Source organism: Danio aesculapii, chromosome 6 (assembly GCF_903798145.1).
Source record: "Danio aesculapii chromosome 6, fDanAes4.1, whole genome shotgun sequence".
Taxonomy (NCBI): Eukaryota; Metazoa; Chordata; class Actinopteri; order Cypriniformes; family Danionidae; genus Danio; species Danio aesculapii.
Window position 1 is genome coordinate 51,928,567 of NC_079440.1, and position 26,009 is coordinate 51,954,575.

The window sequence follows — 26,009 nt, forward strand, 5'->3', positions numbered from 1 at the left end:
AGGTGCATTGTTGGCACGTGGTTATTTTGAGGAACTAAAATAGACTGCACAATTGATCAGCTGAAAGCTGGTCTAAAGTCCAGCGCAGAGCGCGTTAGTTGTGCGCCTTAAACGCTTACACATTGCTTAATACACACAGTATGTAGAGCAATAAGCAAATCTCTTTACAAATGAAAAAGAATTGTTTTTGGACTGTGGAGGAAACTGGAGCACCCGGAGGAAACCCACGCAAACACGGGGAGAACATGCAAACTCCACGCAGAAATGCAAACTGACCCAACCGGAGCTCGAACCAGACACCTTCTTGCTGTGAGGCGATTGTGCTTCACACTGCGCCACCGTGACACCCCATATTTATATTTGTTTTTATAAAACAAGCTTAGATTTGTCTACATGCCAGGTTTTGGACCATATGGGGCATAAGAAAAGGACGAGTGTTTGGATATAACTCTGTTTTTTGACCACACTTTATTATTATTGTTCATTTATTCATTTGCTACAAATTAAAACTGAATTTAGAAATAGTTTTAACCAAAACTTTGCGCTTAACAAACAAAATTAAATATGTAGGCTAATGGATGTCTTCAGTGGAGTGCGTACAACACTGTTTCCTTATCCACGAAAGTAAAGGAGTAAAAGTAAAAAGAAAGTAAAGAGGCCAAATGGAGAAGGCTCATTCTTTATCCTCACGCTGCAGATGGTCTGCTGAACAGTTTTTTCGCTAGTAAAGCATTCAGCTTTTCTTTTACAAAATCTGTCATTTAAATAGCAAATGCACAAAGGCGCAACGTAACTGACTCTTAAAGGGGATGGGAGATGAGACTCTGATTGGTTTAATGCACTTTGTGCTCAAAACACACTTATAACTCATTAAGAGAATAAGCACAACCCTGTAGACCATGCGCCGTGGCGCAAACCGTATTTTTTCCATCCTTAAAAGTGGATTCAGACACGCCCTTAATGCTTTTGCATCATGTGCTTTAGACGTTGCACCTAGTTCGTTAAAATAGAGCCCTAAATGTTGCATTTTTTTTCATAAATTTAGTAAAAACTGTTTAATTTTTTACATGCCATTTTAAAATGTTAAAACTCATGTCACAAAACATCAGCTAGGTAACTAATTAACCCACACAGTAGTTCCCAGTTACATACCTTAGTAAACCCGACAAAAACAATGCAATAAATACCTGTGCACCCAATCTCTTGTAAACTGCGAAACATCATCCAACATGCATGTTTCACGCTTCAGACAGTCCATGAACGATCCGTGTTGGTGTCACCCCTGAAACTAAAGCGTGACATGAATTCACATTACTCAAAGTATGATGGGTTAGCACATATCCAATCAACTGATACAGTGAACACTTAGGCCACCAATGTCTCTCGGCCCTCCGTCAATCAATAATTGGGTGACATTCAACTTCTGCTCACCTTCTGTTTGAGTTTCACAGTGGAGTGTTTCAGCACTTTTGCGTCCTACTCAAAACCCTTACTCAGGCCCTGCCGAACATTTATAGAGACATGCAGATTGTCCGGAACCAGTGTCCTGCAGCCCTTAGATACATTCTATCCTTTTATATGTCTCATTTGCAGTTGCCAGACATCAGCAAGAGGCTAAAAGAAGACTTGATGAATGGCCCTTTCACTTCTGCCTCTGGACCCTGAACAGAATTACACTGGATCTCCTGTATAAGCAGTTTAAAGTTCTGGACTGCACTCGCTGTGTAGCTGAATCGCTGCTGAGCACTGCTGCAGATGTTTGTGTGTGTGTGTGTGTGTGTGTGTGTGTGTGTGTGTGTGTGTGTGTGTGTGTGTGTGTGTATTTGACAGCGATACCGGGTGCAGAGTCAGGTCCCCTGAGCTGATGGGGTAAGAAGGAGCCTGAGATGTATGTGATGTGATTTGTGTGTGTTTCTATGTGAAATAAAGTGTGTGTAAATTCGTGCGCTTATGAGTTTTGACAGTGATGCCGATTCAGGTCCCCCGAGCTGATATAATGGAAAGAGGCCGGAACATATGTGATGTGTGCATTATACAAATCTATATGTGTGTGTGTATGTCTGTCTGTTGTCCTGAACACTAAAAATAAAACAAAATGCAATGATAAGAACAGAGTTGATGAACACAGCACATTTTACTTTATAGTACCTATTACAATTTGCTTTAATCTACAGTCAACAGTCATCAAACTATGTCACATGCATTGTATTACCTCGTACTGCTTTAATTCAGCATTTTTAATCCAATTTTACACAAAAGTTTTGCATTATTATGACAGAAATTATTACTTCTATTTACCAAGCATGCATTAAACTGATGTTGGATTTAGAATTGTTTATTCATCAAAGGAAAATAGCATTGTTTTCACAATAAAATACTAGGCACAATTGTAATATTGATTATAAAAAGGGATCGTGTGACACTGACGACTTGATAATATTTCACAACTGCACTGTTTGATAGTATTTTTGAACAAATAAATGCAGCTTTGGTGGAAATAACCAACATAGTTCAGATCTACAACTTTTAAATGGTAGTGACTTATAATAAGTCACATAATCATCCATTTTCGTCATTACACTGGAAATTAAACTGACTGAGAGAGCTTAACGTGCTACAAGAAAAGCTAAGAAAACACATGCAAAAAACATCTTCACATGCAGCCAATCCTCACAATGCAAACATATTTAAAAAACAAACAAATTAAAATGCGCTGCATGTTGACACAACGCAAACCATTTACGAAAACGCTGCATTTTCTCACAACGCAATCAATTTACGAAAACACTGCATTTTCTCACAACGCAAACAATTTACGAAAACGCTGCATTTTCTCACAAAAAAAAGACAATGACATCTTTTGTACTTTATTAGCCTAAATAAACATAACCTTAATAGCAGGTACGAAACGTTTTAGGCTCTTCTTGAAACATTTCCGCTGTGTTCCATACTATTTGAAAGTGTTGTGAGAAAATGCAATGCGTATCTGTAACTTGTTTGCATTGTTAGAAAATGAAGTGCGTTTTCGTAACTTGTTCGTGTTGTGAGAAAATGAAGTGCGTTTTCATAAATTGTTTGCGTTGTGAGAAAATCCAGCATGTTTTATTAAATTTATTTGCATTTTGAGAAAATGCAGCACAATTTTTTATATGTTTGCATTGTAAGGATTTGCAGCAGGTAGGCAATTAATAATCGATGAAGATCTTTTCTCGATTTGCTGGCATTTTTTGTAATAGCATGTTTTTTCTTCAATTGCAGCGCAATCTCGGCCTCCATAAAAAAATGGAAAATCAAAGCGTACTGCATTACAGTGCGTTATTTTCAAGGCCAGATGTGATATTCCCAAATGATTTCTCAACAAATATCAAACAAAGATACAAACTAGTCAATGTTTATCATTAACATCATTGTTGATAGTGATTGGTCTTGCTGTAAAACTGGTAATTCGAAGTTGGAAGTTCAAAGTCAAGTACTACACACACAAAAAAGCTAAATATAAAATGTACTTAATATTTGTTTTGCAAGTTTTTTTGCACTGGTGTACATTTAATACATGCAATTCATTGAAATTTGTTTAAGTTATTTCAAAGTAACATTTGTCAAGTAAATTTCACATAGTCTTTGGCAGTTTACTTCCCACTAGAAAAATTGTTCTTTCTTTTTGTTTGCAATTGTTTTTGTATCTCTGAGGGTGGCACAGTGGTTAGCACTGTCGCTTCACAGAAAGAAGGTCACTGGTTCTAGTCTGGGCCAGTTGGCATTTCTGCGTGGAGTTTGCATGTTTTCCTTGTGTTGGCGTGGGTTTCCTCTGGGTGCTCCGGTTTCCCCCACAGTCCAAAGACATGCGCTATAGGTGAATTTGGTAAACTAAATACTAGGTTGCAGCTGAAAGAGCACCCGCTGCATAAAACATATTCTGCAATGGTTGGCGGTTCATTTCGCTGTGGCAACCTTTAAAATAGAGACTAAACTGAAGAAAAATTAATGAATGTATTAACACTGAAATAATCCAAACTTCTAAAGTGAAGGATTTGCCTAAAACATTTTAGTAAACAAGACCTTAGATTTGTTATTATAATCAATACTTCCACAACGTCACTAACAGCCAATGTTATTTTTTTAATTATTATTATTTTGAATATGAATGTATTACTTCAGAATACAGAAATCATAAAACTGTAGGCTCCTATAATAACTGACAACCAAAACCCCAATAAAACCATGTAAATACAACTTAAATACAATGCAAAATTTGTCTGTGTACGATTGGAACCCATTGGATATCTAAAGGTTTTCCTAATTGTAATACTTTCACAAACCTAATAATAAAATAAACCAATAACGAGCTCAAGCTTTAAGTTCTACAAGCTTGAATTGAGTTCTAATATTCACTCCCTGACAAAAATCTTGTCGTCGATCCCAGTTGTAAGAGCAACAAATAATAACTTGACTTCTAGTTGATCATTTGGAAAAGTGGCAGAAGGTAGATTTTTCTGATGAATCATCTGATGAACTGCATCTCAATCACCACAAATACTGCAGAAGACCTATTGTAACCCACATGGACCCAAGATTCTCACAGAATTAGTCAAGTTTGGTGAAGGAAAAATCATGGTTTGTGGTTACATTCAGTATGGGGGCGTGCAAGAGATCTGCAGAGTGGATGGCAACATCAACAGCCTGAGGTGTCAAGACATTTGTGCTGCCCATTACATTACAAACCACAGGAGAGGGCAAATTCTTCAGCAGGATAGCGCTCCTTCTCATACTTCAGCCTCCACATCAAAGTTCCTGAAAGCAGAGAAGGTCAAGGTGCTCCAGGATTGGCCAGCCCAATCACCAGACTTGAACAATATTGAGTATGTCTAGGATAAGACGGAGGAGAAGGGATTGAAGATGAATCCAATGGATCTTGATGAACTCTGGGAGTCCTGCAAGAATGCTTTCTTTGCCATTCCTGATGACTATTAATAAGATATTTGAGTCATTGCAGAGATTTATGGATGCAGTCCTCCAAGCTCATGGCAGTCATACACTATATTAATTCTGTTTCCACTGCACCATGACTTTATATTCTATACTGTACATTATTTCTGTTAAGTGACAAGACTTTTGTTTAAGCAAAGTCAGACCTTACTGTCCTAATTAAATAATTAAAAATCAAGGCATGATCATCTTTTATTTTGGTAAAATATGCGTAATCTAGAGGCCTTTGCCTTTCATATAAGCCACTTCTGATACCAAATGATCCACTAGAAGTGAATATATTATTTTTTGTTCCTAAAGACTTTTGTCAGGTAGTGTACAATTTAATTTTCATATTTTTATTCTTGCGTGAACTTAATTATTTAATGCTACATTTTAAAAAGTTTGTTTTTTTCTGCAGTATTTACCTAATCACAGAATAATTTTCAGGAATGACTGCAATTCAACACTTAAAGTTGGTCTTCCAAGTACTCTCTGAATAGCATGACTTTGCTCAGCACTAATAATAGTAATAACAGTGCAGTATTCTTCTCCAAACATAGCTTTACAGTGTGTGTAACTGCATATGTCTATGCGCCGTAATTTGCGAGCGAGAGTAAGTGTGTGTGTGTGAGTGTGTGTTTATGTGTGTGCGTGGAGATGTTGCTCTGTTTGCTTACTCTGCAAGAGCTCTCAGGTCCTGCCGTCCTGTACTCAGCGCTGTTGGTCCCGCAGAGCTTTCTCCAGCCCCAGTGCTGTGGGGTCCTCCTGACACCCCAACACCCCAAAAACAGACACACAGAAAGTGAGAGACATGCACACAGAAAGGAGAACCTGCTCTAGGGTTTAAAGCCAAGCCAGATGCGAAAGGTAAGGTGTGTGTGTGTGTGTGTATATGTGTGTGTGAGTGCGTGCATCTCCCTGATGGCAGCCGTGGGTCTCAAGTTACTCAGGAGGCATAAGATTACTGAAAGAGAGAGAGCTTAAACAGAACACAAGGGTGTGCAGAAATCTGATTGTAATGCAGGCTGAGACGAGGAGCGAGGAAAGAGAGGCGATCATCCTGGATCATACACACTCACTGAAGGACCGTCCGGACACTCGGATCTCCCCTGGTGGGTTTTTTTTTTTTACTTTGAGCGATTGTGTGTTTGTTGGTCTTAAATGTGTTGGTTTGTCCACCGGAAGGAGCTTTTAAAAGGATATAGTGGCTAGTAGGAGTTTGGGTAGATATGATGGATGTGAATGGAGCTGCTGGAGAAGTTTAAAAGAGGAAATACTGTGTATGTTGTTGTTGTTGTGCATTTTTTTCTGTCTAGCTTTGTTATTTTATGTATCATGTGCTGTCAGGTCTGGTTGTATATCATGTTTTAAGAACTGAGGAGTTAGTATAAGAAGAGAAATAGTTAAATTTTTGGTTTGATGTTTATTTTGAGATATGGATAAGGATATGAATTGAGTTTGATGGATTCTAATGTTTATATTGGTGAATTGAAATATTTGTATTTAGATAAATAAATAAAACTTATTTATGTGTATATATACAATTTCAGTTTCTTTTTTAAAAGAATAGAGCCTTTATTAAGTCATTTGTTTTAGTTAAGCACAGAAAGTCTAACGTGCAAATGTTCATCTTAAAGGGACAGTTCGCTTAAACATAATAATTCTGTCATCATTTACTCACTGTAAGGAAGCTGTAAGAAAATAGAAAATAAATCTCATATTTGAGCAAAAGACATTCTTCAAAATATCTCGTGTTTCACAGAATAATGAAAATTTGCAATATTAAGGTAAAAATATACTTTTTCTTATTTAAATATATACTTTAAAGGAATAAGCAATCAAACAAAGATTTACTGATTTTAAAACATGACAAAAAGGTAAAACTTAGATGTTTTAAAGACACAGTTTGCCCAAACATGAACATTCGGTTATCATTTACTCAGCAAACCAGTCTGAGTTTATTGTTCTACTGAACACAAAAGAGGATATTTTGAAGATATTTTGTTGGAAACTGGTAACCATTGACCTTCATAGTATTTGTTTTTCCTACTATACCCAATTGTCTTGATAAATGATAAATGTTCTTTAGTTTAAAATAGGTAAATTCTGCAATATATACAGATGAAGTCAGAATTATTAATTTCTAATAACTGATTTCTTTTATCTTTCTCTTGATGACGGTACGTAATATTTTACTAGATATTTTTCAAGACACTAGTATTCAGCTTAAAGTGACATTTAAAGGCTTAACTAGGTTAATTTGGTTAACTGGGCAAGTCATTGTATAATGATGGTTTATTCTGTAGCCAATAGAAAAAAATATTGCTTATATTTATTCATTTTTAAATATATACTTAAAAAGAATATGTGATCAAACTAAAATTTACTGATTTTAAGTCATGACAAAAGGGTGAAACCTAGTTGTTTTAAAGGGACAGTTTGCCCAAAAATAAAAGACTGTCATCATTTGCTCAGCTGATCAGTCTGAGTTTATTGTTCTGTTGAACACAAAAGAAGATACTTTGAAGAATGCTGGAAACTGGTATCCATTGACCTTCATAGTATTTGTTTTTCCTACTATACTGTTGATGTCAATAGTTACCCGTTTCCAACATATCCAATGACAGGACTTTCTTTTTGAGGGGTGAACTATGCCTTTAAGGATTGGGGCAAAGTAAAAATGTTTTGGAAGGAACTGTCCCTTTAAGTTAAAAGTAAAAACAGTGGCAGCGTAATAATATATTTGTGATTAGCCAGTCATCACAAACTGGATATACAAAACCATGTTTTCATACATGTATGCAGCATATAGCACAATACTACATATATATATAGTGCTCAGCATATATAAGTACACCTCTCACAAATGTATAATTTAAATTTATATTTTTATTAAGAAGCTATACAATATTATATTTGTGCATATACATTAGATTAGTCAGTACTGAAGTCAGATCTGGAGCTTATCTAACAAAATAACTTATGATAATTTATATGTTATAGAAAAATATTAAATAAAATGTTAAAAATATTTTGTTGAAATTTTGTAAGTTGTAATTTTTTGGGGAATATTTTGTTTGAATTTAATTGTTTTATCTTTCCATTTCTAAATATGTTTAGTGACTAAAATATTATTTTAATGAATATATCTGTTTAATAAATCAGTTTTGCTTAAATGCAACAAAATAAATTGCCTATATTCACTGAGAAATGGATAAAAAAAAATTCAAAATGGGCTATATCCAATTATGCTGAGCACTGTATATATACACGTGTTACATGTGACCTGCCCCAGAGGTGCACCATACAAAACAATGGGTTTGTACCTGTGATGCTGCAGGGAAACTTTCCCACACATTGGCGATCGATCTTCTAGACACACAACGGTGCGCACACACACACACACACACACACATATACACTGAAGGATAAAGATGTCATCTCTGTCCGTGGTGCATTTTCACATCTTCAGCATTTTCCCCAGACTAAGCATTGCCGGATAAGGACGGACGCTTCAGTCACTTGTAACCTTTCTCCACCTTCCCTCGCTTCATAACTGAACTGTAACCTCGAATATGGATCTCTGAAAAGAGGAAAAAAATTGCTGATTACACAGTACCCTGTAGAACAAAACCACTGCCTTACATGTTTAAATTAAATCAAATTAGCCTTATCAGTCATTATACATGAAACTGACATATGCATAATGTAAAAAAAACCAGTTAGGAACATGATTAACAGTTTTATTAAGTTGTAATTTAATTTAAGTTCTAATTAACATATCTGGGGCATCATGGTGGCACAGTGGGTAACACAATCGCCACACAGCAAGAAGGTTGCTGGTTCGAGCCTCGGCTGGGTCAGTTGGCATTTCTGTGTGGAGTTTGCATGTTCTCCCAGAGTTGGCGTGGGTTTTCTCTGGGTGCTCCGGTTTCTCCCACAAATCCAAACACATGCGCTTTAGGTGAATTGGGTAAGCTAAATTGCCCGTAGTGTATGTGTGTGAATGAGTCTGTATGGGTGTTTCCCAGTGATGGGTTGCAGCTGTAAGGGCATCCGCTGCGTAAAACATATGCTGGATAAGTTGGCGGTTCATTCTGCTGTGGCGACCCCAGCTTAATAATGGGAATGAGCTGAAAAGAAAATGAATGAATTAATAAAATATATGTTGTCATTAGCAATGGGTAATTTACTTTTCTGAATTTATATCTGATTATATCTTATATCTGAACTTTATAGCTATTAATGTCATGAACTCATTTTTCAGTTTTTTTTCTCTAGCATATGCAGTTATTGTGATAAAAGATTAATGTTCTTTAATTTAAAAAATAGGTATATTCTGCAATATATACAGACGAAGTCAGAATTATTAGCCCTCCTGTTAAATTTTAATTAATTTATATTTTTCCTTAAGTTCCGTTTAGCGGAAAGAAGATTTTTTTTCAACACATACAGTTAAAGTCAGAATTACTGGCCCACCTGTTTATTTTTTTCCCCAACTTCTGTTTAACGGAGAAAAGATTTTTTTTTCAACACATTTCTAAACATAATAGTTTTAATATCTCATTATTATTAACTGATTTATTTTATCTTTGTCATGATGACAGTAAATAATATATGACTAGATATTTTTCAAGACACTTTTATACAGCTTAAAGTGACATTTAAAGGCTTAACTAGGTTAATAAGGTTAACTAGGCAGGTTAGGGTAATTAGGCAAGTTATTGTATAATGATGGTTTGTTCTGAAGACTATCGAAAAAAAATATAGCTTAAAGGGGCTAATAATATTGACCTTAAAATGGTTCATAAAAAATTAAAAACTGCTTTTATTCTAGCCAAAATAAAACAGAAAGACTTTCTCCAGAAGAAAAAATAGTATCAGACATACTGTGGAAATTTCTTTGCTCTGTTAAACATCATTTGGGAAATATTTTAAAAAGAAAAAAAAAATCTAATGGGGGCTAATAATTCTGAATCTGCAACTGTATCTAAACCTAATCATTTTAATAACTAATTTCTAATAACTGATTTCTTTTATCTTTCTCTTGATGACGGTACATAATATTTTACTAGATATTTTTCAAGATACTAGTATTCAGCTTAAAGTGAAATTTAATGGCTTAACCAGGTTAATTAGGCCCATTAGGTTAACTATGCAAGTCATTGTATAACAGTGGTAGTATCGAAAACAAATATTGCTTAAGGAGGCTAATAATATTGATCTTAAAATGGTTTTAGATAAATTAAAAAACTATAGGAAATACTGTTAAATATCACTTGTATATACCAGTGTATATAACTCTGCTTCTCCGAAATAATTTATATACAACTGTTGAATTTACGCATCATATTTAAGCAAGTACATAATCCGTAACTGTAATAAAAATACCTACAAATGAAAAGTAATCCCTTACTTTACTTTTTAGCTGAAAAAGTCATTTCATTACAGTAACTAGTTGTTTTGTAACTAATTACACACTTTTTACACACCAGTTTTGATTGATCATATATTTTTTATAGTGTATATACTTTGCATTTTTACAGTATACTGTATAGATAGACTGACAGATCTATGTCAACCTTCTTATTGTCACTGAAAAGGTATAATGAGATTAGTTTCCTTTCCTTCCACAAGGTCGTTGCCGTTACAGTTGAATAATGTAGGAAATAAATAAATATAAAGAAGTGCAATAAATAATGAATAAAGAAAAGGTGCAGGGTGCATGGGATACGGTTAACAAAGGCAGTGCGAAATATTACAACTGTGTAACTGTGTAAGTCTCTCTGAGAAGAGCAAACTAGGAAAATAAAGGCAGCAGAGCACACTTAAGATGCAAAATGGGTAAAAATAAACATACATTTAAGGGATTGTTCATTTAAAAATGAAGTGTGTGTTTATTTATTTACCCTCCTGTTGGTCCAAATGTTTTTTTCTTTAGCTTTTAAGTTTTCCATGGAGTCCAAACACTGGACTATGAAAAACACAGATATAAAGCACTTCTTCTGAAATGAATGCATAAATGTTTGAACCAAAATTATTATTTTGGGGACGCTGCACCTTTAAGATATGTGCATGGGTTACATACAAAGCATCCAATGTTTATTGCTCTTCACTGTTTTGTACTTCCAGCAGTGAAATTTAACTACACTGAACTGAACTATACTGAACTTAAATTCTGAAAACTGGACTGACACAGTTTCAATGTACTAGAACTTCTATGTGAAGCTGCTTTGACACAATCTACACTGTAAAAGCGCTATAGAAATAAACATGGATGGGATTGAATTTAAATATATATACAAAAGTGATTTTATATAACAAAGGCATGTTAAACACAAGTGTCTACATCAGTGTTTCCAATAACCTTTGCAAACAATAAATTAAAATATTTGTAAAATCATGCTACATCATTACTCCACATAACATTTGTATGTAAAAAATATACCAAAATATTTATTCTGATCTGTATGTCTTATATTTATAAAATAATAAATGATAATACTACAATTTTACTGGATTTTAAATTGAAATGATAAGTAAAACCTAGTGCTTTGAATAATAGCAGCAAATGTAATGACAATTAGTTAGTATTAAGTCGTTTAATACGTCATCAAATGATATTTAAATGGATAGTTCAGCCAAAAATGAACATTTACTCACTCTCAAGTGGTTCCAAAGTTTCATTATTCCATTGAACATAAAAGAAGATATTTTGAAGAATGTTAGAAACTGGTAAGCATTGACATCTATAGTAGGAAAACAAGTACTATGGAAGTCAATGGTTACAGGTTTCCAGCATTCTACAAAATATCTTCTTTTGTGTTGAACCTAGTGCTTTGAATAATAGCAGCAAATGTAATGACCATTAATTAGTATCAAGTCTTTTAATATGTCGTCAAACAATATTTAAAGGTATAGTTCACCCAAAAATAAACATTTACCCACTATTTACTCAAACCAGTAACCATTGACACCAATAGCAGGAAAATACTTTGATGGTTAATTAATGGTTACCGATTTCCAACATTCATCAAAATCTCTTCTTTTGTGTTGAACCTAGTGCTTTGAATAATAGCAAATGTAATGACAATTAATTAGTATTAAGTCTTTTAATCATTCATTCATTCATTTTCTTTTCGGCTTAGTCCCTTTGTTAATCAGGGGTCGCCACAGCAGAATAAACCTACCAACCAACTTATCCAGCATATGTTTTACGCAGCAGATGCTCTTCCAGCTGCAACCCAACACTGGAAAACACCCATACACACTCTTTCACACACATACACTACGGCATGTCTTTGAACTGTGGCGGAAACCGGAGCACCCAGAGGAAATCCATGCCAACACGAGGAGAACATGCAAACTCCACACAGAAATGCCAACTGACAAAACCGGGGCTCGAACCAGCAAACTTCTTGCTGTGAGGCGATTGTGCTACCCACTGTGTCACCGTGCTGCCCCTTTTAATGTCATCAAATTATACTTAAAGGGAGAGTTCATCCAAAAATGAACATTTACTCACTATTTACTCACCCTCAATTGGTTCCAAAGTTTCATTATTCTGTTGAACATAAAAGAACATATTTTGAAGAATGTTATAAACTGGTAACTATTGACATCCATAGTAGGAAAAACAAATACTTTGATGGTTAATTAATAGTTACCGGTATCCATTTTTTTAAATATCTTCTTTTGTGTTGTTTGGAAAAAGTGAATGGTGAGTAAATGGTGACAGAATTTTAATTTTTGGGTGAACTATCCCTTTCATCTAAGTGCGTCTGACAACATTTTTGGCCTACTCTTACACCAAATTACATGTTATTTAATGCCTTGAGTAAATCATCTTTTGTGACCGTCTTTCTTTTTTGTTCATTAAAAACCCAATTAAACAGAAAACATTCTAAAACAAAAATAAAAGTTGTTTTGATGCTTATTTAACCCATAATCAACCCAAACACTCTAAGAAATGCTATTTAAACCCACTTTGGCTAAAACTGGACTAACCCAAACATTGGCTTATATTTGGCCCTATTATTTTAATTCAAAAAATTTACCCAGCAGTTGGTTCATTCTGTATTACACCCAGAATTGGGTTAAAATCACACAGCATTTTTTAGAGTGTATTCAAATACTGTACTATATAGTGCTCAACATATAGGAGTACACCCCTCACAAATCTCTCATTAGATTAATACTGTCTATAGGATGCTTTACAATATTATATTTGTGTATATATATATTAGATTAGTCAATGATGAAGTCAAATCTGGAGCTAATTTAACAAAATAATGGTTTAAAAATGAGTACACACAAATTTAAGTTAGGAAAATTAAATAAAACATTTAAAAAGAACAAAAGAAACAAAAAAGTATAAAAATGTATAGAAATTTTGTAGTTTGTAATATTTTTGCCAATATTTCGCATTTAAATCTATTATATTTCTGTTTCTAAAGATGTTCGGTGACTAAAATACTGTTTTAATAAATATATAATTTAATAAACCTGTTTTGTTTAAATGCACCAAAATACATAATAATGAATAAAAATCTTGATGCTGAGCACTCTATCTCAATATATAACAATATAGCACTATGATGTTGTAATTCAACCATAACCCCTGCTCAAAAACTTTCCCTACAAAACTAAACGGCAGCACAACAGACATGCACTTGCTGCCACACGAACTAGATGCATCTTGCTAATGGCGTAAAAATGTGGCCAGATGAAACTGAACGCCCGTGTAACCCACCCATGCAACAATGGAAAAGATAGGCCCTGCTGTATACTAATAGGGTCAATGGAATATAACGCGGAGCGAAGGTGAGAGGTGTGCGTTACCTTCCAGTGCAGCCACACACGCTGTCATGGAGCCAGAAGCTTTTCTCTTCGGCGGCTGTGGGCTCGATGGTGTCAAGTGGTACCAGGGGTAGCTCTTTAAATCCTCTGTTCAGGTTATGGTTACCCGTCTCCATTAAACTCGCTGGAAAATGGAACGCTGTAGATAAGAGGCCCCGACTCCACCTTTGACCTGCACCTTTGACTTATGAACAGCCCTGGAATCCTAAAAGCTCATTTAGTCAGATCGGAAATACAGTGCGTCGTATGGGGATATTAAACACGTGTACATTTACTATAACTCATATTATAGGAGACTAAAATTAAAGGAATGGTTCACCCAAAACTGTGAAGTTCTGTCATTGTTTACTATTGGTTTACTAGTTGTTGAGATTGGGATTGAGATTGTTTTTTCTTGTTCAACACAAAATAATTTATTTTAAACCGTTAACCATTCACTTCCATTGGGTTTGTTTTTCTTAGACAGTGAAAAATATATATATTTCACTTTATTTTCATTATAATATTCACTAATTTTTCACAATAATTTGTAATTTATATTTTTAAAAAAAGATTATGGTTATGAATTGCATTATGGGACATTTACCTCTGCTCTGTCGAATTCTGATGTTGAAAATTAAATTATGCAGTTATTATGCAATCATATGCAATTATGCAGTTATAAATTATGCAATTATGCAAAGTGACTTTTATTGACAATTTAGTAGTTTAAAACAATATATTGTATAAGAAATAACATGCTGTATAGAGAATTAAATCTGGTAAAATAACAGGAAAAAGTACTGGCAGTTTATAACCAGTTTATTGTACCATAATTTATAACCCCAAACCAGACAATATCTCCCTTCAAAGTACATAAAATTTCAATAAAAACACTTTGTCAAACTTTTCAACATCAAAAGTTGTTGGAGGACAAATTAAGGTCCCATAATGTAACTCAAAAGCATGAATAAATGGAAGAAAAAACATGAATCATAAAATTCTGTTAAAAACAGCTAATTTATGGATCTTTTTACAGTGTAATATGGATGTCAATGGTTACCGCTTTTCAGCATTCTTCAAAAAATCTCCTTTTGTTTATATAATAAATAAAGAAGCTCATAAAGGGTTGGATCAACCGTAGGTCGAATAAATAGTGTTTCCATTTTACAGTGCTTTTTGACTGATAAATTTATTTTAATTGATTCTAACAATTCACTGTGGCTCAGTGGTTAGCACTGTCACCTCACAGCAAAAAGGTCACTGGTTCGAGTCCCGGCTGGGTCAGTTAGCATTTCTGTGTGGAGTTTGCATGTTCTCCCCATGTTCCCAGCTGGAAGGGCATCTGCTGTGTAAAACATATGCTGGATAAGTTGGCAGATCATTCCGCTGTGGCAACCCCTGATGAATAAAGGGACTAAGCTGAAGGAAAATGAATGAATGAATAACAATTCTTAATCAGAATAAAATGTTTTTGTGTACAATAATTGCTATTATGCATACAAAAACACATAAATATGCATGCATACTGTATAGAAGCAAGCAGATGAGCCTGAATATGCATAAATAATTTTAAAAGGATAGCTCACTGAAAAAAAATTAAGAAAAAAAAAAAACGTAATTTACTCACCATCAGTAAATAAATACATACATAAATATGTCATCTATTGCGCAGTACCATGAGCAGCTCTTGATTGAAGAGTTTTCAGTGTTTCGCAGCAGCTCGGTTTTGCATTAAATGATCCACACAAACTCTCTACAAGTCCTGCGAGTTTGAGAAGTGTGCACGTACATGCAACATGTGTCAAACGTCTACCTAGATTGATAAAGAAAATAATGAACAAACGTGCTGTCAACATTAGACAAACATTACAAAAAAGCTTCCCTGTGGCCAAAATTAAAGCTCTATGGTATAATATTTGAAATCAAAGAGACAAAACACAATCATAAATATTAGATTTTGACATTTTTATTGTAAAATTAAATATTATTATTTAATTAATTTATAATTAGGGAGGCGCGATGGGGCAGTGGGTAGCAATGACGTCTCACAGCAAGAAGGTCGCTAGTTCGAGCCTCAGTCGGAATTTCTGTGTGGAGTTTGCATATTCTCCCCGGGTTCGCTTGGGTTTCCTCCGGGTTCTCCGGTTTCCCCCACAAGTCCAAAGACATGTGCTATAGGTGAATTGGGTAAGCTAAACTGTCCGTAGTGCATGTGTGTGAATAAGTTTATGGGTGTTTCCCAGTGATGGGTTGCAGCTGAAAAGGCATCTGCTGCGTAGGGAGGAAAATATTAACATTAAATTCATTGATTTTCTTTTCCGCTTAGTCTCTTTATTAATCAGGGGTCACCACAGCAAAATGAACCACCATCTTATCCAGCATATGGTTTACGCAGCGGATGCCCTTCGAGCTGCAACCCATCACTGGAAAACACCCATACACTCTCATTCACACACATGCACTACAAACAATTTAGCTTAACGCAAACATGCAAATTCCACACAGAAACACTAACTGACCCAGCTGTGACTCAAACCAGTGACCTTCTTGCTGTGAGCCGGCAGTGCTAACCACTGAGCCACTGTGTTGCCCTTAATTAAATATTATTACAATTTTAAAAAAAATAATATATATATATATATATATATATATATATATATATATATATATATATATATATATATATATATGTGTGTGTGTGTGTGTGTGTATGTATAAAATATGTATATACATATATATATATACACACATACACACACATATATACATATACATATATATATATATATACAAATTATAACATAAAAATATTATGATTTACTTCTATTATTATTATTTTTTGTTTTTCGCTAAATTGTGCCTGATTATTAACAAAATAAAATTCACACTCAGTTTCACGGTGGGCAAAATATATTTAGGGCCAGTAAATTTTCTCAGGTAACTCACAATGGCAAAATGTTAATTTAAAGTCCTGCATGTTAATTACAAATCTTCATAATTATATATTAGGCTGCAAAAGTCAGTAAATTGTGTTATCAATAAAAAAATAAATAATAAATAAAATGTAATGAGGCATTATACTACACTACATATATTTTTGCAGAGTAATAAAATTAAGATTATTGGAGTATATTTTTCAAACCAATTAAGATTTTCTACTAAATGTCACATACGTTGAAATGCTATGTACATCAATTTAATTAAATATGTGATGAATTTTTAACATTATGTGTGCAAAGTGCTGAAGTTTTGAAAATGTACAATGATTAAACACAGTTATACGCGTTAATATGTTAAAGTAAAACAGATAAGGAAGTGATGTAACACTTACCTGAACCTCCACCTGCAGGAAATGCATGGTTATAACATCAGATAACCTAAAGTTCATTGCCCTTCAACAGCAATCCCAGTGTAAATGGGATAAGTGTAATAAAATGTTGACTGAGCCAATTTTACAGCTCAAATAACACATTTAATGAGCTCAATTAATTTGAACTAAATTAAAAAGCTCTTTTCGTGCCTGTTATTCTTTGTTAGCTAAAATTATAGTTACTTTTTGATTAACTTTTGTTAATTCCATATGCAAAGCGATAGTGTAAGTACAGCTCTTCTGCTGTTTAAACACTTGTATTACAACACAGAAGATGTGAATTAAAGTGTGTCTGTTGACACGGCAGGCCATAAGGGAGAAATGATGATAAAGTGCAGTTCTCAGCTCACGAGCACACTTGGCAGAAGACAGAGGACAGGAAAACGTGTTCGGTTTGAATGCATTATTTATGTTTGTTTAGACACATTCAAGGAGTTTTCAAGGAGAGACTAAATGCAATCTGCTAGCTGTAATGTATATTCATACAGGATTAGTTCCTTCAAAATATAAAAATCCTGCCATCATTTAAGCACCCTAAAACCAATCAAACATAAAAAGATAATAAAGTATCACAACAGTCGTACATTTAAGTCAGTATTCAAAATCAGAAAGGAATTATTGTGTTATTGAAAGTACCTGCAAATAGCAGAGCTGACTGATTTCTTATTTTGTTGATCTCTGTAAGAAACATTTTCTGTAATTTCATCGATTTAATTAGCTAGAAGTGAATGACTTAACACTAATATGGAAATAAAGAAGACTTCAACTTTTATTGTAATTTTGAATGCCTCATGTCAAACTGTACATGTGTGAAACAGCAATGAATTTAGACTCTTAGTCCAGGGATTTGTCAAATTGGGGTCTTGTGACCCCAGGGGGCCTAAAGGGAGTGTTAGGGGTGTGTGGAAATATTTGAAGAATAAACATAAAAGAAAAATAACTTATAAATTATTGAAATAAGTCAATAAAAAAAGGCGACGCAGTGGCGCAGCGGGTAGCACAATCGCCTCACAACAAGGTCGCTGGTTTGAGGCTCAGGCTGGGTCAGTTGGCATTTCTGTGTGTAAGTTTGCATGTTCTCCCTGTGTTCGTGTGGGTTTCCTCCGGGTGCTCCGGTTTACCCCACAAGTCCGAAGACAAGCGGTACAGGTGAATTGGGTAAGCTAAAATTGACCGTAGTATATGAGTGTGAATGAGAGTGTATGGGTGTTTCCCAATGATGGGTTGCAGTTGGAAGGACATCCACTGTGTAAAACATGTGCTGGATAAGTTGGTGGTTCATTCCACTGTGGCCACCCCTGAATAATAAAGGGACTAAGCTGAAAAGAAAATGAATAAATAAATGTATTAGGATAAATAGAAACAAATAAAAACAAATCTGAATTAAACTAATCAAATTATGAAATTTATTACAAAATAATTAATATAAATTAGATTAAACGAAAGAAAGAATACAAAAAATATCCAAACTGTGAAAATTTTCAATAAGGAATATAAATAAGTTTCAAAATAATAAAACATTTCATTTTCTATTATTTATCTATGACCAGAACATGCAAACTCCACATAAAAATGCCAACTGACCCAGCCGGGGCTCGAACCAGCGACCTTCTTGAGACGACAGCACTACCCAATGCACCACCGTGTCATCTGACTTATTGTATTTTATATTAAAACAAAAAAACACAAATACTTAAAGCAAATCCTGAGCAGTGTATAGGGTCTTTAAATAAGAAACCAAATAGATACCTTATACATTTTAGGAAGAGTCCTCACACCAGGATAATTATGTCCCGAGTGGTCTGTGATGTGGCATCTAAAAGATTAAAAACCCTATTTTAACCCAAATCTATAACGTTCTGCAGTTGTAGGCATCGTGTTAGCCAAGGTTTTATTCTTAGCTTGAAGCAGATGAGCTTAAAAATAAAATCTTTTCTTTGCCTTGTTGTGCAGTTTATATTACTTTAGATTGCTTTAATTGTTTCCTGCCTGGCTAAGGTGCAACCTTACCCTCCACGCAGTAACACAACTGTTTTGTTCCCTTTGTCTTTATCTGCAGATCAGGTGACAGTATCTTGGGATCCGGCTCTCTGCTGCAGAACCAGCCCGAATCTTCCCTGATCTCCTCACACCAGCGGTGCACAGTTTGCTGGCTGGGCCTGTGCTTTTGGCTGCCCGTCTGTCATTTCATCCTGGGTTAGGAGCCCGAGCTCAGCCCCAGGGAGGGGAGGGAGGCCATGGAGGTTCCTCTGGTCAACTTTGAGAACCTGGACGACATCGGGATCAACCTGGGAGACCCGAGTGACTCGGGATATCCGACCTCACCCACCTCAGATGCCCCGGAAGGAAACCAGGGCACCTGTGGCATGAACTCACCCACACACTCACCCCAAAGAGGAAGACAGCGGAGACACACGCCGGCATCCCCACCAACACTCAGCAAGAAGGGAACCTCCAGCTGCAACAGCCTGATCTCCAACTGGAAGGTCCTGATGAGCAGTGAAGGCAGTCCCAACGAGGCTCTGCTGGGAAAAGTATCCAAGGACTGTTGCGAGGACTATTTCACTGAAAAGGAGAAATTCCAAGAGGGTGAACAAAAAGTGGTCATCAACGTCTCAGGGATGATGTATGAGACAACGCTCAAAACTTTGAATCAGTTCCCAGATACTTTGCTGGGAGACCCTATGAAACGGATTGACTACTTTGACCCCATGAGGAACGAGTATTTTTTTGATCGCAACCGCCCCAGCTTTGACGGTATCTTGTACTTCTATCAGTCCGGAGGAAAGATTCGGAGGCCAGCGAATGTGCCATTGGATGTGTTTGCGGACGAGATGGTGTTTTATCAACTGGGGCATGAGGTGATGGAGCAATTCAGGGAAGACGAAGGTTTCATTAAAGACCCTGAGCCTCAGCTCCCAACCAGTGAGCTCCACCGGCAATTTTGGCTGCTCTTTGAGTACCCCGAGAGCTCCAGCGCTGCTAGGTCCGTGGCCTTAGTGTCTGTTTTTGTCATCACTATATCTATTTGCATCTTCTGCCTGGAAACGCTCCCAGAATTCCGTGACGAACGCGAATTTGTTCCTGCATTTGTCAATTTAACCCGGGATGCCAATGGCACGCTGCTGTCCCGTCCTCGTCCTCATAAGATCTCTGCCTTTACTGACCCCTTCTTTGTGGTGGAGACTGTCTGTATTATTTGGTTCTGTTTTGAGCTCGGAGTACGTTTCGTGGTGTGCCCGAGCAAGAGCGAGTTTTTCAGCAACATCATGAACGTTATTGACATTGTGTCCATTATGCCCTACTTCATAACCGTCATTACAGAACTGATGGCCACTCAAGAAGAAGAGGAAGAGGACCCCACCGCCAACCAGAACATGTCTCTGGCTACGCTACGTGTCATCCGATTAGTGCGTGTCTTCAGGATCTTCAAGCTGTCTCGCCATTCCAAGGGCCTCCAGATTCTGGGCCAAACCCTGAAGGCCAGCATGAGGGAGCTGGGCTTGCTTATTTTCTTCCTCTTCATTGGCGTCATCCTCTTCTCCAGTGCCATTTACTTTGCTGAGGTAGACGAACCTGATACTCAGTTTGTGAGCATCCCGGAAGGATTCTGGTGGGCTGTGGTCACGATGACAACAGTCGGCTACGGTGACATGTGCCCCATCACGTTGGGGGGAAAGATGGTTGGGATCCTCTGTGCCATCGCTGGCGTGCTGACCATTGCGCTTCCCGTTCCTGTGATTGTCTCCAACTTCAACTATTTCTACCATCGTGAAACGGAGCAGGGTGAAAAAAACATGATTGATGCCGCTGCTGAGGCTGCCGCAAATCAGAAAAACAGCTCAGAGGAAAAGTATGAAAGCAATTACTCGCTGGACAAGAGCAATGGGAACTGGCAGACAGGAAAAAACGGCATTCCATGAGGATTGAGGAATATTTCGCATGACTAGCAATAATGACTGTACAACAATGCACTTAGAAACTCTCCGTTTTATGGTTTGACAACTGCTTAATTTAGAGTTCTACTTATATACTCAATGCTATGCATATACCAACAGTACCTTTGCAGAATGTGCTGTTTCAATGGGAGACCTCAAACAGGATGCTGTTTTAGCCAAAGGCTGCTAAAAGAAACACCTTATAGATGGATGACTATAAAACCTTGGAAGCACTATCTACTCAAAGGAAGCAAAAAATATTGCAAGGAACATCCCTTTAAGGCTTTACGGTAACACAAACTGAAATGCACTGAACTGACAAAAAAGGAATATGAATCACAGAACACTTAAGAAAAAAGACTCAAGTCATCATTTGCGAGGCAAACGGCATTTGACTGAGGTCAAAACAAGCATTTAATTAATAGCGATTAAGTGCCTGTGTTGCCGAGTACCTCAAATTAATGCCGAGGAATCATGAATCTGCACTCTGAGCATCCACCCAGCACCACCTTTTGCTGATGTTGTCGTTCCTTTAGAGTTTTGCACTGACATCACCTTTTGTCCCTGCTGCTTGTGAGAGAAAAAGCTTATGCCAAACTGTTATCCATCTTTCAATGTCACCGAACGTCTCCTCTAACAGGCCTGGTAGTTGTCATACATAATCAGGTCTGTTTGGAATTTAAATACAGTATCCTACGCATGCAAGTATGTTATATTTGGATGACCCACCGTGCTGTGGCAGCATCAGCCTGCTGCTCGTCCCACATTTTTTTCTGGTGTTTCTATTCTGGTCAACATACACACAGAACGAGACACTAGAGCTCTATCTTTAGGGTGAGTTTTTCTTCTTCCTTTTTTTTTTAAAGTCTTTGTATGCTGAGTGAGTTTTTGTACACGCCTTTGCTTGGCAAATTTTAGTCCAGTATAACAGTTTCACAATCTTGTCTCGTTTGACCGAATGTATACGAGAGCACTGATGACAGCCAGTAAGATACAGAGCACTTACTCTTTAACTGAAGGCTTCATTGGCCTACTATCAGCCTTAGTCATTATGCACATGGATATGTATGGCTGGAAAACGCACAAGACTTTTAGCATGAATTTATATGGGTTAGCCACTCAAAACAATACCTGTCGGTCAAAGGAGCACACGTAAAAGAAGCTTTAATTGGTAACAAGTGTAACAAGTGTTTTTTTGGAATAGATTTTCATGTATCACACTGATTTAAGCTGACTTGAATGCCATTAAGGCAGAGTGCATGATCGCACAGTGCATGTACTGTACAGTAATTAATGATCTGCCGCTACAAAAAGACGGAAAAGACTGCAGCACATATATCATCTAATCCAGCCTAAAGACTGTAACAAAAGACATGCAACATCAGGGCTTTTCTCGTGGACTTATGCAATGTAACAAATTCTCTTATAAAGAGAACAGGATGAATTGTTATTTTACAAGCTTATTAGTAACATTCATAACTACATGAAAACATTTACACAACGTTTTATCATGGTATCCTGCAAATGAGCACTATCTTTGTCCATAATGGATTTCCATTTATGAGGTACTATTGTCTTTTATAGAAGTACAATTTCTGTCTTTGGAGTAAGAATAAGATCTATTACGCTCAATTTTTCACTATGCCTACAAATATTTGTGCTCAATTTGTTCGAGGGATAGTAACAAATTGTTGTTAATTTGCTTACCTTTAATCCATTGAAAAATACTTGACTTTTTTCTCTAGTAAATCTAAAGCTAAAACCGTGGTGATTAGTGGTTCATTTAGTGAGTGGTTAGGCAGTCAATGGTTATCATTCGAGAGATAAAATATATAAACAGATATATAGGCAAAACAAAATAAATGTGGCTCTTAATGATCCATTCCCACATGAAAAAATACTATAGTAATTTATAGTAAACTACAGCTGTTTTTCTACCATAAAATAATAAAATACTTGAATGAATCCTTTGTGTTGCTTCTATAATTGCTATGGTCACACAACAACTACATAGTAAGATAAACAAATGACCCAATATTGTAGTTTTCTACAATTAGGGCAACTATACAAACTGTATACTCTAGTTTATTTTATAATATAATACACTACTACAGTGGCCGAAACAGCTTAACATATAGCAATTTAAGAAAACACGTGCAATCACAAAACAAAAAAACAGGAACAAATTGAGAAAAGATCTTCAATCGTTCTTCTTCATCCTCATCAAGATCTTCAAAAGATCAAATCCTCACAATGCAAGCACATTTTTAAAAAACGTGCTGCATCGACCCACAACGCAAACAAATTAATAAAACGCACTGCATTTTCACACAACGCAAACAAATTAATAAAACGCACTGCATTTTCACACAACGCAAACAAATTAATAAAACGCACTGCATTTTCACACAACGCAAACAAATTAATAAAACGTGCTGCATTTTCACACAACGCAAACAAATGAAACGTGCTGCATTTTCTATTCACACAAAAATATTAATAAAATTTGCTGCATTTTCTCTTAACCCAAACAAATTAATAAAATGCACTGCATTTTCACACAACGCAAACAAATTAATAAAACGTGCTGCATTTTCACACAACGCAAACAAATTAATAAAACGTGCTGCATTTTCACACAACGCAAACAAATGAAACGTGCTGCATTTTCTATTCACACAAAAATATTAATAAAATTTGCTGCATTTTCTCTTAACCCAAACAAATTAATAAAACGCACTGCATTTTCCGAAAAGCAAACAAATTAATAAAACGTGCTGCATTTTCTCTTAACCCACACAAATTAATAAAACGCACTGCATTTTCCGACAACGCAAACAAATTAATAAAATGTGCTGCATTTTCTCTTAACCCAAACAAATTAATAAAACGCACTGCATTTTCCGACAACGCAAACAAATTAATAAAACGTGCTGCATTTTCTCTTAACCCAAACAAATTAATAAAACGCACTGCATTTTCCCACAACGCAAACAAATTAATATAACGTGCTGCATTTTCCCACAACACAAACAAATTGATTAAACGAGCTGCATTGTCTCACAACGCAAACAAATAAAACGTGCTGCATTTACTCTTCACACAAAAATATAAATAAAACTTGCTGCATTTTCTCTTACACAACACAAACAAATAAATAAAACGTGCTGCATTTTCACACAATGCAAACAAATAAATAAAACTCACTGCATTTTCCCACAACACAAACAAATAAATAAAACATGCTGCATTTTCTCACAACGCAAACAAATTAATAAAACACGCTGCATTTTCTCACAACACAAACAAATTAATTAAATGCACTGCATTTTCTCGAAACACTTTCAAATAGCACGGAACACAATGGAAAAAGTGGACCCTAAAACGTGACAGACCTGGCTATTTTCGGTTATGGTTATTAAGGCTAATAAAATACAAAAGACAAGAGAATCAGGATAATCTACAAAAAAATAAACAAAAAAAACTCACCTTTCAAAGATCACCTTCAAGTTCACTGAGCAACAGTCAAGGCACAGCAGCATTTGTCAAGTTTTAGGGTCCATTTGAAACATTTCAGTCCTTTTTGCCAGTGTTGTGAGAAAATGTAGCATGTTTTATTTATTTGTTTGTGTTGTGAGAAAATACAGTGCATTTATTCATTTGTTTGCATTGTGAGAAAATGCAGCGCGTTTATTAATTTGTTTGCATTGTGAGAAAATGCAGTGCGCTTTATTAATTGTTTGTGTTGGGAGAAAATGTAGTGCGTTTATTCATTTGTTTGTGGTGTGGGAAAATGCAGCATTTTTCAATGTGTTTGCATTGTGAGGATTTGCAGCATGTGTGCTGTCAAGCGAATGAAGATCTTTTTTAATTTGCTGGCGTTTTTGTAATTGCATGTGTTTTCTTAAATTGCAGCACGTTAAGGTTATCTTACAACACAGTTTACTGTAGTAATAACTAAAGGATAATGGAGTATATATTACATTTTATCAGTTCACTATAGTTAATATTACAATCTGCCATAGCATTCTTTATCAGAGTTGTAAGTACTGTAAAATACACTGTACTATAGCATGGTTCATTAATACTATAGTATTTACTATAAATTACTATAATACGTTTTCATGTGGGTTGAAGTTTTATAAATAACGATCACTACTTACCATGGCCAATGACCACAGTCTCAGCTAAAAGCATTTTTTAATGCTCTACAAAAATATTCTAATGAAAGGTGAGAAAATCAACAGCACATTTGGCCATTTGAGTGAACTATCCCTTTAAGGTTACTTTATTGCAGGAATTCATTTTATGAGAGAATAATTCCTGCTTCATTTGCATTAAATATATTGCACATTTGCATGTTTTGTAAAAAGCAAAGTAAAAATAAAAAAACACACAGAGAGAACAAATATTTGTTTCCAAAGCAAATTTTGATTGTAGCATTTCAGCACTGACTAAAGCAAAGCAATACAGCACTTTCTGGGAAGCAGAAACGAGTTTTCCAATAAGCTTGAAAATGAACCTTATGCCAGCAGGTAACATTGCATTTTCCACATATTTAATGTATAACTGCAATATAAAGCCTAAAATGCTTTTTATCATGTACATTTAATAAAAAAAGATGCATGAAAACATTCTGAATTTGATAAAATGATCATGCTTTGACTAGAGGTAGGTAGAAATATAATACTTAAATCAAACCCTCCATTGCGTCAATGGAAAATTCCTAAGAATATTTCCTCATGCATGCACTTTATGTCATAGTATGGCATAATCTCGAAAGCAATATTGAAGGTGATTGTTCAGTAAAATCCTGAGAGCTCTATTTTGATTTTATACACTTATTCCACCGACAAAGGTGATAATGCCAGTGTTATGTGGTCATTATGGCA

At 35.6% G+C, this 26,009-nt stretch overlaps 1 protein-coding gene across 1 annotated transcript; it reads left to right on the forward strand.

Moving 5' to 3' along the window:
• Positions 1-5,999: 5,999 nt before the first annotated feature.
• Positions 6,000-23,625, forward strand: LOC130231082 (potassium voltage-gated channel subfamily A member 10). The gene is made up of 2 exons (XM_056460479.1): positions 6,000-6,080; positions 19,239-23,625. The coding sequence occupies exon 2, from the start codon at positions 19,417-19,419 to the stop codon at positions 21,100-21,102; it is 1,686 nt and encodes a 561-aa protein (XP_056316454.1). The 5' UTR covers positions 6,000-6,080; positions 19,239-19,416; the 3' UTR covers positions 21,103-23,625.
• The last annotated feature ends 2,384 nt before the right edge of the window (positions 23,626-26,009 follow it).

Excerpts from the sequence above, each read along its gene's own strand:
- LOC130231082 (XM_056460479.1), top strand. The coding sequence starts at position 19,417 with ATGGAGGTTCCTCTGGTCAACTTTGAGAACCTGGACGACATCGGGATC.